This window comes from Gambusia affinis, linkage group LG12, assembly GCF_019740435.1.
Source record: "Gambusia affinis linkage group LG12, SWU_Gaff_1.0, whole genome shotgun sequence".
Taxonomy (NCBI): Eukaryota; Metazoa; Chordata; class Actinopteri; order Cyprinodontiformes; family Poeciliidae; genus Gambusia; species Gambusia affinis.
The window spans coordinates 1355370-1373765 of NC_057879.1; the positions used below are offsets into that span (position 1 = coordinate 1355370).

At 36.1% G+C, this 18396-nt stretch overlaps 2 protein-coding genes across 4 annotated transcripts in view; one reads left to right on the forward strand and one right to left on the reverse strand.

The window, feature by feature from the left end:
* The window catches only part of LOC122840793, a 51683-nt gene extending 44122 nt beyond the window's left edge, over positions 1–7561 (reverse strand). Inside the window, exon 1 of the mRNA XM_044133441.1 lies at positions 7436–7561. The gene's annotated coding sequence lies outside the window, so the exon portion shown is untranslated. The remainder of the gene's footprint in view (positions 1–7435) is intronic.
* The window catches only part of agla (amylo-alpha-1, 6-glucosidase, 4-alpha-glucanotransferase a), a 104850-nt gene continuing 92703 nt past the window's right edge, over positions 6250–18396 (forward strand). Inside the window, exons 1-3 of one of the 3 annotated variants that reach the window (XM_044133434.1) lie at positions 8040–8134; positions 13606–13661; positions 17367–17493. In XM_044133434.1, coding sequence (XP_043989369.1) covers positions 13647–13661; positions 17367–17493 — 142 coding nt within the window. In that variant the 5' untranslated portion in view covers positions 8040–8134; positions 13606–13646. Of the gene's footprint in view, positions 6283–8015; positions 8135–13605; positions 13662–17366; positions 17494–18396 lie in introns of those variants that run through there. The other 2 variants (XM_044133436.1, XM_044133435.1) reach the window with 2 other exon arrangements.

Here is an 18396-nt window from a genome sequence, read left to right on the forward strand (position 1 = left end):
TCGACTAGTCGACTAATTGGTTCAACCCCTAGTACACACTGCTGTAAACACTGCTGTAAACACTGCTGTAAACACCATCCTATTTGAGCTCTTCACAAGAAGCATGTAAATGTAATAAAATGAAATAACACGGAGACCTTAAGGAACACGGCCATATTTTTCTAAAAGCAATCCCTTTGAACTTGAACAGTCAAGTTCAAAGGGAACTCTGATATCAGTGCTGCCCTACTGCTAAGCCATTGGGCATGTTGGGCTTCTTCATACTTCTGAAGCAAAATGCAACCCCATTAGTTGGTCTCTGTTTGAGACAAACAACAGTAAAACACACATAATATACTTGAAAATAAATACAAAATGAAGTAAAAACATTGTCCGTTAGAATGGATTAAACTGTTTACATACTTAAATATCACATTTGTATAATGAAAATGTCCAAGAATATTTCCTAGTAGCATGAGCTATAGTTAATGTTAGCCACAAAGTTGTAACCCAGGTGGCCGCCATGACGCAATCACCTTTCCTTTAAGCTGTCCCTTTAAGTTGATTGTCGTGTGCTTCCGGGTTTGTCCTCTTTTCTCCCCACATTGCTTCTGCTCACTGTTGGTTGTTGCATCGGTTGTTTATAAAACAACCTGAGAGTTCTAAATCGACTCATCACTCATTTAATCTCTAAAACTTGAAGATTTGCGGTGAGTTGTTAAATACCATCTGACTTGACGTTGTATAGTATTTGCAATGATAGTGCCGCTAATATTTCCCTCCCGTTGAACCACTCGCCAGGTTGTGAGCCATTGACAGCAGGTATACCTTCCTGATTTGAACATGTTACCATTGCATCCACCTCAGACAATCCATTACTCGACGGTGAGTAAATAATAGGGCGTTATTTTCGCTCTGCTCCGCTAGTTAACATAAGCTACCAACTCAAGAATCAGTGGTCCACATCAGTTTAGTCTACTTATTAATTACTTACTTAATGTAGAATCACATTGTTGCAGCCAAATTTAAGACCACACCTTTAATATTTAAGGGTTTACCTTTCAACTTTAGATTTGATTATTTTTTTTCCCCCTGATTTCTTTATTGGTGTTGCATTCCATGTTGGTGTAGCAATGAAATTTGTAGCTTGTTTGTAGGTATTTTGATCAATCACATTTTTAAGTTGATTGATTTGATTCAATATTAGTTGTCTGTAACAATTGCTAATTATATTATTTAGGCAATTTTGAACTTGAATTATGAAGTGCACTTTTTAAAAGGATTTCTTTTTTTATTTTTATGAAGTTGTAAAAATATAGCAAGTATGTATTTAATTGTCTTCTTGTCCCCCCATTTAGTTATATGAATATAATGTTTATATATGAACTTAATGTGTGTTATCTGGCCTTTTAGGTCAGGTTTCTCGCCCCCACACCCCTCGCATAGACTCACTTGATGATGGAAGATGGGAGCTACCCACCCACCATCTGGTGATAGAAAAACAGAACTACACTTTCCCTACAGGAAACGAACTAAAGTATTGAAAAGGGAACATAATTATTCTCTTTGTTCTTGGACCTTTTGTGGACTCTATTGGGTTTTGAAGTATCACTGATTATTATTATAATTGTTTTTGTTGGTTTTTTTTTTCTCCTTCTGTTTTTTGGGGGAAATTTATTGTTTTGGTATTATTATTATTATTATTTTTATTATTATTATTATTATTATTATTATTATTATTATTATTATTATTATTATTATTATTATTATTATTATTATTATTGCCACTGCAAAAAACCTTACTTTTTTGCATCAGTTGTATTAATTATTCACCCCAATCATGACTTTGTGTCATACCTACTTCTGATTATACAAACTGGTTAACACTACGCCTTGAAGTAATATCTGCGCAGTTGAGAAAAGCGCTATAAAGTTCTAAGAAAGTAAAACTCAACTTCATATCTGTGAATGTTTAACGAGGAGTACATCTTGAAACCTTTCTCCAGCTTACTTGTTAGGGCTCCGGATCGATGTACATTATTGTTACCTTGGCCACGCCCTGCAAACACCTAGTGTAAAATGCCATTTTCAATAGACCCTTAGTGACCGAGTCGCTTATCTCTGTACGCGAAAGCTAATGTGCAAAGAGCCCATTAGAATCTATGCACTATCCCACAGTGACCTTGCTAACAGGTCTCTTTCATAACATGAAAACAAAAGCACAGATTGATTCACCCTTTTGGCAATATCCATTGAATGCGATGCATTTATCAATAGAACACTTTTGATACATCTCATGAATGTGTTATTAGACCCATGCAGGTTAAAATGGAATCAGGTGATAGATATCTGTAACTTTAAGTCTGACCATTCATCTGTCCATCTCCTGAGCCAGCTTAATGCTGTGTGATTTCATGGGGGGTGGCTGGTAGCTGTCTCCAGTACTCGTTGGAGGTTGAGGGCAGGGTGTCTTGCACTCTACTCCATCTCTGGACACATCAATTTATGAGCTGATGTTTTTATCCATAAGCTATCTTTTTTATTTTTATGTTCTTAATGATTGTTCAATTTCAATCTATGTACTAATCTTTTTCTTGATTTTCTCAGCTTATATTAAATTGGGCAGGTGATATTTTGGTTTCCCTCATTTGCAGTTTAAACATGTTCTTTATGTTTAAACTCTATTTCCATTGTCTTATGTTTGTTCTTTCTTCATCACTGAAGCCAGATCAGTTCAGAGGTGTAGGAACAACCTCACATTTTTCTGAAACAACTTGAATTCATCCATCATCATCAATTAACTGGACAGGATAACTATCCCTAGCACTCTTTGAGTTAAAGGAGGATACACCATGACAATTTTCTTTGAAACTTTTTGAACTACTTTGAATAATTCATTGAGCATACTATACTGTTTAATTAATAGTATCACTTGGAATGTATGCGTGATTGAACTGAAAATATTTTTTTCCTCTTTTTCTTTGTAAAGTGCCTTGAGACGACATTTGTGAATTGAAGGCGCTATGTAAAACTGAATTAAAATTGATTTGAACCATGTACAGTTTGTCAGTCTATCACAGAGGAACATAACACAAACAACCTACACAGTGCACCACCATGAAACTGCTGATTTGTCTCATTTATATTTAAAATATCAAAATATAATTTCCAACATCATATGGAACTTATATTTTGAGTTTTCAAAAAATAAGCATTTTTTCACTTTAGGTTTATTTCAGACTTTGTAAGAATAAAACAATCAAATGGAAAGACAATAAAGGAGAATCAGCTAAATAAATAATATGGACTAATAAATCTTCAAGATATCTCCTCTGCCCATTATTCAACAGTTTCTTGTTTGAAAATTAGTGGCTATAAGTAAACACTTCCACCCTTTATGCCTGTTAACATCTACTCTACTCAAACAAAATGCCAGTTAAAACAATAAATGACCTATGAATTATATTGCAAATTAAATAAATGTACACAATATTTTAAATTTAATATTAAATTTGTGTCATCTTTCCTATGTTGATCAGAAACTATCCCTTTATATATTATTTTAAACTGCTTTAGGCTTACTCATTTCAGTTCAGCCTTTAAACTATTCCAGAGCCAAACTCCACATATGGACACACAAAAGGTTCTTGTTGCACATGCTGGTAATACTTTAAAATTTTAATTACCCCCCAAAACATATCCTCCTTCTCAAAACTTGAACCTGGAGCATCGTGTCCTGCTTTGAGAAGCCAAGCCACAGACGATATACAGACTATACCCCAAGATACATAACAACTGGAAATGGATTAAATAAATAATTTTTTTTTTTTTTTTTTTTAAACAACTAAGAATGACAGCTTTTGGTCATCTTAGTGGTGAATGACTGACAGATGTAAACTAGAATATGTTTTTCCTGCATCATTCTCACCAATATTTTTGTCTTAAATGTGTAAATGAAACTAAATATATAAATCTCTGTCACAGAAAATGTTCAGTGATCAAGCTAGCATGCTTAAAGAGAGAAAAACAACTTTAAAGTCAAAAAACAAATGGAACACTCATAGACTCTTACCTGCTCTTCTAGCTGTAGAATGTATGATCTCACCTGGCTCAGAATAGATTTGCTCTTTGTTTGTGCATTGCATCTTCCAATGTCATTCTCTCCCCCGCCTCTTTTATATCTCCCACTAACCCTCTCTCTTTCCCCATCATACACAAATCTCAGAGCCAACGGGTACATACTGAATATGTGTAGGCAGCATCCAATCAGGAAACGGCAGCTTTGGTAACATTTGCCACACACACATGTTTAGCCTGACTTGATCACATGGAAATTATTATGGGATGGATACAGGCACACATAATATTGTCTCCATCCAGCTACTCTGTCTCTCTCTCATTAATACACACAGCCACAGATGCTGTCACACAAGTCAAGTACAGCTGTCATTTGTGACCATTTTATCTAACCAAAGGATTAGTATTTCCTTAGTAGTGAGAATCTTTCTGCACCAAGATTCTTACTAAAATATTGCCAGTTTTCCCCTTTTTACTTGTGCTCTATATTGCCTGCAAGCTTCTGCTGCACATGTCATAATTTACATACGAAGGTACCGGAATTAAAAATGTTATGCAAGGTTTGGATGAGCACATTTATCTGGCACAGATGAAATCAGAGTGCTGATATTTCTCCCTACAAGTCTGCCACATTCATGTTTTTCCATGTTTTGTTAGAAGTCTCCATTTACAATAATGAAGTGGACCCTTACAGCCCTCTTCCTCATTCAATATCCTGAGTGTGATCAGGATTTGTGGATGAAGGACGGATTAAGAACAAAACAGTATTTGGCCAAACATCATTTTACCAAAGCCATAGCAAACATATGGCTCTGGCACAAAACCACATAAGTATTAAGTAGAATATAATAAATATAACAATCTAGGCCTTTTATAAAACAATATCTTTTACATAACATTTTTCAGCTTTTCTTCAAATATAATTTGAAGAATTATATTTGATATCTATGGTTGTCACTCAGTACATAGACATTCCAACATATTCTGATATTGTAAGGTTAATTATGCAAACATGTGTGCAGGTGTCTGAAGTGTACAGTCTTCTGGTTGACTCCCAGAAAACCGTGGAGATCATTATTTCATTCACACACTTGCTAGAAACTTATTGCATCTCTGGCAATGCTATTTACATTATAGACATGTATAATACAGGATACATTTATTGGCCAACTGATTTATTGACCAGTTGATTTCTGGGCTCCAATTTCCTTAATATTGGGGGATCGTGATCTGCTGATTCTTACATGTGAAGCCCATCTTATCCCCTAATCTGATCTTCGTCAGCAAAAGTTTAAAAATCAGTCTCTGTCCTCTTCTGCTCTGCAGTGAGAAGTTTGACCAGGGGCGCAACTACATATTTTTTAGGTGGATGCGAACATCTCACCGGCGCCCCCCACCCTCCCAGGACATAAACTTGCAGAAGTGAGCCAAAGAGTTAGCCTGTGTCTAGAACCTCCTATGAGCTGCAGGTCTGAGGCTTTTTGTTAGCATGTTTTCTATCATTCTTATAGCTTGATAGGAAGCCTTATCCAAACTGGCAACCCACATTAATAAAATGGTGAAATAATATTGACCACAAAACACTATTTATAAAAGATATCAACATTTTTCCTACACAATCCTAACAAACGTTATTGATGTTCTCTTCACAATATTTATTTATTTGCTATTAATCTATTTGGATGATTTGTTCATTAAATTGCCATCTATATTATTTTTTGGTCTCAGGAAATGACTGAGGGATGAAGAGTCTGATGCCTGGTTCTTTAGGTTCTGCGTTTCCTCACCTGACCCATTCTGTCTGATATCAAACCCACTGGGTGACAACTGAATATGTACATGACATATTCAGTGTATTATTATTATTATTATTATTATTATTATTATTAATAATAATAATAATAATAATAATAATAATAATAATAATAATAATAATAATAATAATAATAATAATAATAAAAATAAAAATAATGGAGGAAGTGGGTTGCGTAAGAGAAAAATTCAAATGATTGAATTTTTAAAATAATGCCCCTATTCAACTTCACTGTGATTGTTGTCTTCCCACTACCATCTATATTTTTGCCAGAGGTTTTATTTCTAAGTGTAGTGTAGTATCGGGTGGACATTTTAAAAAGACACTGGTTGATAGCAGCTCACTGCGGTTGCGTAGTGTCCGCTAGGTAACCATGACAACAGCATCAGTTCGTGGAGTCCTATTTAGGTCCCGTAAGTAACGACAATTTAGCTGACCCCAATATTTCGCGTGTTTTGTTATGGTCATTATTATTACACTTGTTGTTGAGATGTGTGTGATCGGTGTGTCTGTCAGACATTTATAGCAACTACTTTACTACAAATTTAAAAGAAAAAAACGCGCCTCAGCGCGTTCTCGAAGGGACGCTGCCCAAGCTACCTGTATGGGAGGGGAGAGCGGCTGGCAGGGGGGGAGGGGCGCCTAATCAGTGCTGTTCCTCTTTTATTGATCATTTCATACACAAACTGCTGTTAAGTACTTAAAATGCTGACTAGAAAAAAATCCCCTTCATCGTTTTGCGCCCCATATAGTGCAGCGCCCCTATGAGTTGCATGCGCTGCATAGCCACCTTTTGCGCCAGAGTTTGACTGACAGAGCGGCCCACCAGGTCAAGTCTGAACTTTTACAATTAACAATATTCACCCCACTGTTGCCCACTCAGTGACGTTCAAATTTAGCAAACAAAAAAAAAAAAAAAAAAAATACAAATCAGCCAAAATCAAAATCGGCAGGGACTAGCCAGAAAACTGCAATCGGTGCAGCTCTACACAAATATTCATGACATTCTATGATTAGATTTATTTTTCTTAAGCATAACTCCAATAGCTACAACTTTAATTTATACCAGGTGAGTCTTTCTCCCCTGAGAATGTGGACCAGTACCGGGACTGATTCTGAGCCTTCAAATGATTTTAACAGAGATTTCACATATCTTATTAGTTGATGTAAAATAATGTTTGTTACGCTCAAAATAATTATGCAAAATAACTATTCTCAGCAGGAAACAACATATCCCCAACTACGTAGCTCATCGATGTAGCAGCTATGTAGCCTGACATAAAAATATTTTGCTAGACAATGTCACACATTGAAAAGCTTTAATTAGTGTTATCAAAAGTTATCAAACACTGCTTTTTGAGGCCAAAAATATCTCAGAAATATACAGAGCCAACCGAAATCAACTCATTTAAAGTTTGAACTCAGCTTCCCACAAAGACCATAGCATAAATGTTTGGCTGTTGAACTAGACCGTTCAAGGTCGCTATCAAGCTAATTTTATATTAGCAGCTTTACAAATTGTTTACATTACATAACGTTACATTACCAAGACAGATTAAAACAAACCTTTATCTTGGCTTTTTCTATTCTTCCTCTTTCTTTTCTTCCTCCCTGAAGGAGAAGTCCTTTTTTGAGACATTGTTTTGCTTACTTAACTTCTGACTAGAGCTGTGGACCTTTGGATGCGCTCTGCTCATTGCACTGCAGCTCATGTTACCGGCAAAGAGTGCAGAACCTACCGCAGCCACCAGGGGCCCCCAAGAGCATTTTATTTTTCTTTTTACCAATAAAATAATAATTTTGACATACATTATCAAATATATATGATTGTAAAAACAAATCACTTCATAATAAAATTGTCTGTTTCACATATTATAATGATATAGAAATTATTACAAAAAATAAATAATTCAGCTCCACTGAGGCTTGGAGCCCTAAGCGGCTGCTTAGTTCGCTTCTGCTTTGGGCCGGCCCTGACTCCACGTTAACAAACCGGAGTTTTCCCCTGTCCTTCAGTTAGAATTCCTTTCGTGAAAAAGGGAAATGAATGGATTTTCTGAGTTGGAACCTGCAGGAAAAGTAATTTTACACACACACGCACCGACTGTCTGCTTCCGTGCGTGTTGCACAGGGTATTACGGTAATGGTGCAACCCACCGATCTGGACCCCTCCCCCTCAATACAGCAGCTGTTCACCCAAGGTGGAACGGTTACTTTGCAGACTGTTCTACCGTGGCTGCGACGAACCAACGACACATCTGACAGGTAAATACAGATGGACATTAGAACAAGCTTTTGTACTGCATTGCAGGATTCACCTGATATAGCTCACTGTTAGGAGTGACTACCCATGCTAATAGCTGGTAGCTCGGCAGTGGTATCAGCAGCTACATTAGCCACCGGACAAAGGTTGAGCTTCCTCTTGCAACCTTGACTGTAACATGACGCTTTCAATGTAGAACTCGGTAACACCTTATAAGGGTAGACAGGTTGAGGTTGGTATTTCGATTCAGCATATCGGAACTATTACCATTTTCGCCCTTTAAAGTTACTTATTAATGTTATGTTGCTAGTTTGCGAAAATGCCCAGTGCTACCTGTCAAACGTCAGCACAGAATTTAGCTTAATCTTTCTGCACCTTTTGGTGAAATTCTAAACGAACAGCACCGCCCACTGCTGATGATGCATGGCTAACAACAACAAAACACAAACTAACCTCGCGTTAATTGAACTTTTTTTTTTAAATAAGTAAGGTGCAGTTGAGCCCACTTGTTTCGAATCATTCGGTAGACGAACCAAATTAACTGAAGAATTGAAAGTATGTTTTAAAATGTTTCTGACTACATTTACATCGAGTCCGGAGTGCAGCCATAAAGGGGCATTCATGTTGAAACGGGTGTTACAAGAAAATCTGTGACCCATAATTTTCTGTGACAGCAGGGGGCGATAGCGTGCAAGTAGGTCTGGAAGATTAGCGTTTTAGAAGAATATTTACTTATATACTGCATAAATACTGATACAGCTGAGATTGTAAGCTTCAGGGCTCCTTAATTACAATCGCATTGTCAAAGAAAATATAATGTATTATTTTGTATTTGAGGCTGAACACTGTTTGACCGACAATCGCACTGATTGCTTATGTGCTGTCGATAAAATATGTTAACCAACTGTGGCCGCTTAATAAATCGATAAATGATTAAGAAATTATTCTAAGAGCTCTGGTAGTTTTCTGGTAGCTAAAATCACACTGGTCACAAATTGTGATGGGCAGAATAATTTACAGGCCTGTGACCTGACTGCACAGCTCTGTAAATAATGTGATTATAGCTATTTGAGGGTTAAATATTGTTGTAAATACACCCAGCTTGTAGTGAAAAGGTAGTAGAAGTCTGGAAAGCAGTTGTTTTAAATGTTGACTTAAAACAACTGCTACAGCAATACTGGTATGAACAGCAATACTGGTATGAACCTGGTATGTGCTTAAAGACCTGAATAGTGATGAGAGCTTTATAAATAGATAAGACCAGAGTTCTTGACCTTCTCCTGATCACAGCAGGCTCTGAGTGGGGGGTTAAGTGGAGGCTCCAGCTGGGTTCGGTGACTGAGGATGCATTCACCTGCTTTGATCGTTACAGAACTGGACCCAGACTGTCGGGCAATTTTTCTGGCAAAAATTTGAGAGCACATATTTTCAGTCTGAAAGCAGGATTTTATGTTTTTCGTTCTCAAAACATTTAATACTTATGCTTACATTTTTATTTTGAAAGCAGGACTTCATGTCTTTCTTCTCAAAACTTGGAATGCTCGTACACAAAACGTCTCCTCATGCTCAGAAATAGTCTGTGCTTGGAGCAAATCTTCACTTGCAATTTAACTCTCTGCTCGCTTGAGGATTATTTTTCTGCCATAATCCAAGACCACACATTTTCAGTCTGAAAGCAGGATTTTATGTCCTTTGTTATCAAAATTTTTAATACTTTTAATAATGCTTGATGTCTTTCTTCTCAAAACTTGTAATGCTTGTACTCAAAACTTATATAGATTTATAAATATGTACAACTTACATGTCATTGTTTACATACAGAAATTTTGTGCATGCATTTATGAAACTTGGAAATTTAGGTATTATTAATTTCATGCTATGCTCCACAGCAAAGGGAAAAGTGAAGTACAACTTGAAACATATTTTCCTCTTTGTGTCAGCCAAGATACATACTAGTTGCCATAGCAACTGACAACAATGCCACTTTATGTTTTAGGATTTAACACCAAAAAATATTTTGCATAAAGAACAGAATATTCAGCTTGCTGCTGCGATATGTTTTTAGGCTTAATGTTCTATTAATAAGTGATTGCTATGGTAGATTAGCTACCGCTAATCTACCATAGCATAGCTAGTAGATTAGCTATCTACCATAGCTAATCTACTAGCTAATCTAACAGTAGATTGTGGATTGTTTCTTTATTGAATTCTTTACTCATAAACTGCAGCTCACAACATGCACATTTTCTTTTACAAAAACTAAACAAAAGAATGTTATTGCCTTTACTTACGGATAATATCCGTTCATCCAAAGCCAAGTCTATCCTTGACATGTCTTTTCTTGCATACCACTCAGTTTGAGTGTCATCAGTCTGTCTCAAAGCAAACCTTTCAGCTCTGATGTTGATCTTCCTTTAGTTATTTCCAGCTTCAATTGAAAATCCACTTTAGAAAACTGTTTAAGTGTAGAAATGTAGTCATCCATGTTGATGTCGGAGAAGAGGGAACAATAAATAAACATAAACATCACTGTACTACTTTATTTATTTTACTGTATGGCTAGCTCACTGTCACTTACTCTGCAGTTGTGGAGTCACAAAACCAATGTCTGTGATAACGAATGCCCTCTGCCATGAGGCAAGAAACCTGCCTGCTTCACCGCTCCCGTTTATGATTGGTTCTCAGCATACAAAACACATAACACACACAGTTGGTGACAAAGAACCCTGTACATTATATTAATAAGCTAAATGATGGAAAATTAGTTTATATATTAAATGTTTTAAAACTATTTTATTGGTGTCGTAAAGACAGGGGGAACATGCTCCCATCAAATGTCAGCCAGTGCAGTTAGCGAGAATCCAAGGAGAGGCTCAGCTTGCTGCTGCCTCACCGCCTCTGCTTCCTAGCATTTGAATGGGAAATTGCGAAAATTAAGCAATTTTGAAGAAAAATTATCAAAATTTGTTTAGCTAAATGAAAAATAAACACTTTACAAACCACAGAGTAAATATAGCAATGTAAATTATTTTTATCATTATCATATATTATTTTTTTATGATGACAGGTGAGGCTCTACCTCACCTGCCTCCCCTGACCGCACATCACTGATCTAAATATCAGTTAGATACATTGAAGTTCATATTGTCTGTCTGCACCAGACAATCTAGCAGAGTGTTCACCACACTAGCAGACAATACAAGTCTGATTAAACTCGCAGACAATATAAGTTCATATTGTCTGGTGCAGGCAGACAATATGAACGTCACAATCAGGACCTTTGACCTAGTAACATGGATTTGACTGGTGCATGTCAAATCAGTTTGAAGCTTTATGTAGTGTTTTTCAAAGATCGTGTGGTGGTTATGTGAAGTGTAAGACCTACTTCCTCATATTGTCAGAAAACTTTGCACAAGCTGCATGTCTCAATCACCATTTAACTGAACTCTTCTTATCTCAATATCAGTAAACAGTGTTTGTTCACATGCTGGATATATATTGAGCCAAAAGTCTGGACCCTGGACCTGGTCTCTCTGCAGTATCTCCTAGGGTCATTTCGCATTCTGCTGACATGTGCTCACTCTTCTCTGGGGGAATAGGTTGTTATTGTTGCACGTCTTAGCTGGGTTGAAACAATTGTAACAAATGATGTTTATTGATGTCTCCGTTTCTCCATTCTTCTGAGTGGAAAGCCTGTAAACATCAATAGCTTCATTGAATGAAGGAACGACCGCAGTCTTCTTCCCCAAACTCTGTCTTTTTATTACAAATTCTCAAAATCATGAAATCATTAAATTGTACAATGAACCTTTCTTTGTGCAGTCATGTCCAAGTATCCTTCCGTTGTTCTAAAACAACCATATACCATCCACTTCAGTAAACAGCATCAAAGGGCCAAATCAAAACAATTCAATAATAAATTTAAATCTCACAGATTTACATAAAAAGAACATCAATTTCTCAAGTGCAGCGAAATTTTAAGGCTGCTAATTTCTTTGAATTGTAATAATTCTGAAAGACTTAATCATGTTAAATATATAATTTAATATGGACATATTTAGATGACCAAATCTACTTTAAGCTCTCATAAGCTTTGAAGAACTATATGACTGACTGTACAGTGGAATCGAGTAGGGGAAAGTTGTAACGTCTATAATAAATGTTTGAAACATTTTGGGTTCTTTTTTTTCCTTTTTGATTTGACATGGTATTTTGGTCAATTTCAGTCTAAAAAAAATTGACTGAAATTTTTTTCAGTCAATACATATACATATAATGTATGTATATGTATTCCAATACATATACATACATTATATGTATTGGAATACATATAATGCATTCCAATACTAATAATTTATGTGGTGGGGAGCAAGGGTGCAGGGCTTGTCACTCTAGGCCTCCTGGTGAAACAGTCTACATTTTGATTCCTTTTTTTTTCCCTTTTTGATTTGATATGGTATTTTGGTCAATTTGGTCAAAAAAACACTTATATAATGCATTACAATGCTAATAATTTATGTGGTGGCTTACACTCGTAAATAGATTCTTTTGACTATATAAACAAGTGATGATTAAAATCTCCCACTTTATGGTGTATCACATTATCAATAGGCATTTTTCCACCGGCTCTTTGCGTACTAACCGGGTGATGTGCAATTCAGTTATTTTGTTATACATATAAATATATTTACATTCTGGAACTTTATCTTTTTAAACATGCAACCGGGACCGAACCGGTTAGAGGCAATCTAGTGGAAAACTGCTTAATGTGATGTTACTGAAACAGCTGGATTACTACATTTTTGTACAGATACATCTAAAGATACAATCCCAATTTATACTTAAAAACCACTGAAAAATTAGATGTCTTTATAGATTATGGATCATAGCATATAACATCTCACTGGCTGTAGACAGAGAGATGTTAAACTGAAATTTTACCTGTGTTAATAGAGGCTGAGTTGCCTTCAGAAACCCATCTACATACTAAGATGGATTCTCTTAGTTTTAATAGTTTTTTTTTTTTTTTTTTTACTTCCGGAAGCCAAAAAAGCACATTTATTATTATTATTATTATTATTATTATTATTATTATTATTATTATTATTATTGCAAGGCCAAATTTATTTATTTAGCACTTTTAAAAACTGGTTTAATACTGCACCAAAGTATACAAAAACAATAACGCAATAGAATAAGTTGATGAAAAAAAAAAAAACTTACAAAAAATGAGTAATAATAAATAAGTAAAATAAAAATAAAACATCTTTGTTTTAATGAGGTTTTTTTTAACTTCCTGAATCATTTTCTTGCACTCTGGTCTTTATTATTTTCATTAGCTTATTCCCAATATCAATTCAAGTAATGTAAAACCAGCAAAGAACTGGTACTGATAATCAGTCTTATACTTGGCTGAATATAGAAGCTCAAACGTTGCAGCCCAATATCTTACCAGTAGCCTATGTGCTTTTAGGTTTCTTCTTCAGTTTGAGACTCCTCTTTGTAATCTGTCTAATGCCTGTCTCTTTGGTAAGTTAATTTTGCAACTGGAATGTTATATGTTGATTTTTTGGGACTTCCTCTCACAAAAGTTGTCTGTTGCTCAGTCAAACCTCATTGTTTTGTAACATGTTGCTTCAGTGTATAGGCTACTCTATTTATCCTGCTGTAATATCCCCAGTTTTGTTGTTGCAGCTGAGCAGATCTTGTCCTATACATTGTATCACATGTTTGTTGATAACTAACATCAACAGGCAACATTGTTCATTTCAAATAGTTTTACTGAAGTCATATTAAAACTTTTCACATTACTTTTCTAAACAAATATACAAGTGCATTCAGGTAGAATGTTATAATAATAATTTCAGAAGGTTGACGTATTGTTAAATTATTTCACTAATGAACTTCTGAAAGTCAAACTCACATCATTTCATCATGTAGAGTGATGCAGAATGTTTATTTCTGTTTATTTGAAGGATTCAGTTTTACAGCTAATGAATGAATCCAAATTGATTCATTTAATGAGTGTCCATGGCTGCAGAAGGAAGGTCCTGGCTTTGGGATGTCAGCTTGGTGTCTTTCTGCATGGAGTTTGCATTTTCTCCCTGTGCATGTGTGATGTCTGTGTGGGTATATATTCAGTTTATTCCCTGCGTTGTACATCAACAATATGCATGTTTGGTTAGTATCCCTCAGGAGAATGAGCTTAGATGTGTGTGTGTGTGTGTGTGTGTGTGTGCGTGCGTGCGTGTGTGTGTGTGCCGTGCATGTTTGTTTGTCCTGTTATAGATTAGGAACCTGTCCTGGGTTTAGCCCACCTCTTACACAGTTAGACGTGCCTTTCACGAAAACATTAAATCAATTAATCGCACAATAAATTAAAACCATTGACCTAATTTTAATTATCGGCATTATCGTTTCTTCCGGCCTTTTTCTCTTTCTGTTGATGACACTGAATGAAAAAAGGTTCAACTCTGGTGCTCTCCACTTACCTCTTCCTCATTTCCTTTGTGTAATGCCCAGTGCACACTACACAATCTTAGAGCTGTCACCCGATTGTCGGCCCCTTATCCAAACCTGAGAGACCACACATTAGCCGACACAAATCCTTGGTATAACGGTTTGATCAGGTTCGATCGTGCCTTGTGGTGTCCAACAATGGGCACAAAATAATGGCTGCAAGTCTAGTTAACTAATTTTAAAACCAGACATTAATCAATGCTTTACTACAATCTACTTGCAATGTATGTGGCTCTAGTGTCAGTCCTGATTGAATGAATATCATTATAATCTAATTATGTTACCGTACGTTAACAAAGAACAGCTGAAAAGTTACCGGGTTTATCAACTGCAGTAGCAATTTCGCTCTAACTACTCCCCTTGTCATTTCTATATTCTTTGCACGAAATGTTAAATAAACACTAATGTTGTTTCCATATATCATCTCCAGAGTCAGACCAAGGCATAAGCAAACTAAGCAGCCACCAAGGGGCCCTGTCAGTAGAGCTGATTTTCTTTTTTTTTGTAGTGATTTCTGTGTCATAACAAAATTTCATCTTGAAGTGATTTGTTTTTACAGTAATATATTTGATAATGTATGTATAAATCATTATTTAATGGACAAAAAACTAAAATAAATTGCTCTTGGGGGCCCCCTCGTGGCCGTGGTAGGTCACTCAAGCTTCGCTGGTATGAGCTGCCGTGCAATGTTCAGAGCCATCCAAACTTCTAAAGCTCCGGTCAAAGATAAGTTAGCAAAACAATGTCTCAAAAAAGGACTTAACCTTCCGGGAGGGAGAAAAGAGGAAGAATAGAAAAAAGAAAAGATAAAGATTTCTATTAATATGTCTTTGTATTGTAATGTTTATGAAAAAAAATTGTGAAGCTGCTAATAGAAAATTAGTTTTATAGCAACCTTAAACAGTTCAGTTCAACAGCCAAATATTTATGCGAGTGTCTTTGTGTGAAGCTCGGTTTTAACTTGAAATGAGTTGATTCTCCTGCTTGGCTCTGTATATTTCTGAGGTTTTCTTTTGGCTTCAAAACAGCATGTTTGATAATGTTTGAAAACAATAATTAAAATTTCTCAATGTTTGATATTGTCTAGCAAAGTGTTTTCCATCAGGCTACATGGCTGCTGCATTAATATATAAATGAGCTGCTCTAAGCTGTAGTTGGTGATATGATGTTTGCTGCTGATCATTTATGTGGCTAAAACAAACAATATTTTTACATCAACTTCTAAGTTATGTAAAACTTCTGTTAAAATCATTTCAAGGCTCAGAATCAACCCGGTACCGGTCCACATTCTCAGGGGAGAAAAACTCACCTGGTGTAAATGAAATTTTTAGCTATTGAAGTTATGCTTAAAAAAAAAAAATTATTTAATCATAGAATGTCATGAATATGTGTGTAGGGCTGCACCGATTGCAGTTTTCTGTCTGTTACCAATCTTTAAAGAGCCTAACCTACCGAATTTGATTTTGGCCAATAACAATTTTTTTTGTCTGAAATGTTGCTAAATGTAGCAAGAAAGTCACTGAATTGGCAACAGTGGGGTGAATGTTGTTCGCTGTAAATAGGCAGACCTATCCTGGTGGGCCGGTTTGTCAGTCAAACCTCTCACTGCAGAGCAGAAGGGGACAGAGGCTGATTTTTAAACCTTTGCTGACGAAAATTAGATCAGTGGATAAAATGGGCTTCACATGCAAGTATCACCCGATCACGATCCCACAAAATTAACCCAGAAATCGACTGGCTGATAAATGTATCCAATATTATACATGCATAGGGTATAATGCAAACAGCACCATCAGACATGCAATAAGTGTATAGCAGGTGTGCGAATGATCTAATCATTTGCATCTTGAAGGGCAATAATGTTGATTCCATCAATCCACATTGTTAGCAGAAATAGAGGGCCCCAAAACCAAATTTTGCTTAGGGCCCCATAGAGGCTTGTGCCGACCCTGATCATCTCCAATGTCTGCTGGACTTCGGGTTGCACCGTGTCAGTTGTTTGGGATTCCCCTCCGTGCTTTCCCCTTAGAAAGTACGGAGTGGAATCCGCGCTTTCTTATTCACTACCTGTCTCATTCAACAGGCTGCTTTAACGCTCCCAGTTGGGGAAAACCACTGATTTAGATCAGAGCGGCAATGATGATCTACCGTAACACACCACACACTACAGGATGATTGGTTACAAAATCGCAAGTGACAATCATAGAACGGCCAATGTTCTAAGGGGAAAATCGGGGCAAAAAAATCATGTAGTGTGAACTATTGCATCAGGTAGTCGGATGTGCCCATCTTCTCTATTTAAATCTAATGATTACTGAAGGGCAATATAGTATACGCACTTCATAATATGCACTCTTTTGGTTTTAATGCAGTATTTATTTCCACTTTGGCTTTAAGTGTTCTTTTGAAAATAAAGTGTATGTATCTTTGGCAGGCAATCACATGCATTATCACGCCATTTCCATTAAATCAGTGTAAAAAGGTCTTCAAACAATATTATCATTTCTTGCAATAATTTTTGAGACAATCACTCAGAAAAATTTGTTATCGTGACAGGCCTACTTGTGTGGTGCAATCCCTTTCATTAAATCCGATGCCAGTAAATTTCTCCACTTCAGTGGAAAATTTCTGGCGTCTCTGTATGGCTTATTCAGACATGTTGGAGTCCAGTGAGTACATTAATAAGGTAACTTGTTTTTTTTTCTCCCCTGACAGGAGACTAGGGTTCCCTCCAAGTTCAGGAGAACTCCCACGATGCTGGCTCAGCACCTGAAGCAAATCAGAGTCTTCATGCTTAACGAAAAGGAGAATTTAGAGAGAACTTTGTTCAGACTTGAACAAGGTAATTATTCCCTTGCTTCATATTTAAAATACTTAAAATTATGGACATTTTTTATGTAGAGATTTTGGTGACACTTTTGTCAAATAAAGTGTTACTAAGATTTTACATGTTGCATGTTGTTGAATAGTTTTTTATGTGGGATGTTATCACTGACCTATTCTGTACCCACATTCTCTGCCATTAAAACTGACCTGCACCTGCTTTTTGTGTTGACACAGAAAGAGAAGCTCTCGCAAAACTCCACACATCGACACACTTTGACACATACACTATATTGCCAAAAGTATTCGCTCAACTGCCTTGACTCACACATATCTCATAAAACATATTTATGTGTTGGAATGGTAAGTGCAAAAATATCAGTCACTATATGAACAAAGCTGGTAGAGACAAACCCTGAAGACTAGCAGCAGGAATTACAGCAAAAGATAGTTCCACAAAGTTTTGATTAATTTTCCTTCTACTTCACAATTGTACACAACTTTGTGTTGGTCTTTCCCATTAAATTCTAATAACATATATTTGTTTGTGATTGTAGTGTGATAAAATATGGAAAACTTCAGAGTATGGATACTTTTGTGAGCCACTGTATCTCATGTAACTTTTTACATCTGTCGCTGACATGATTTTTAATATGGTTTCATGTGACTTAATTACATTTCTTATTTAATGGAAACTCCACTATTGTATTTTTGACATAGCAGAATAATGTCAAAGATTTGCACACATTTGTAATGGAAGCACAGTGACTGTTTTAGCAGCTTCAGCAGAATCTACATGAGGTCTTTGGCTTTTGTTTTGGGGTAAATCTGCACATTTTGGACCAAACACATTCATATTTGGGACTCAGAACCTGTCTCGTTTCTAAGCGGTAGGATAACTGGATATTCCCGTCATGTTTAG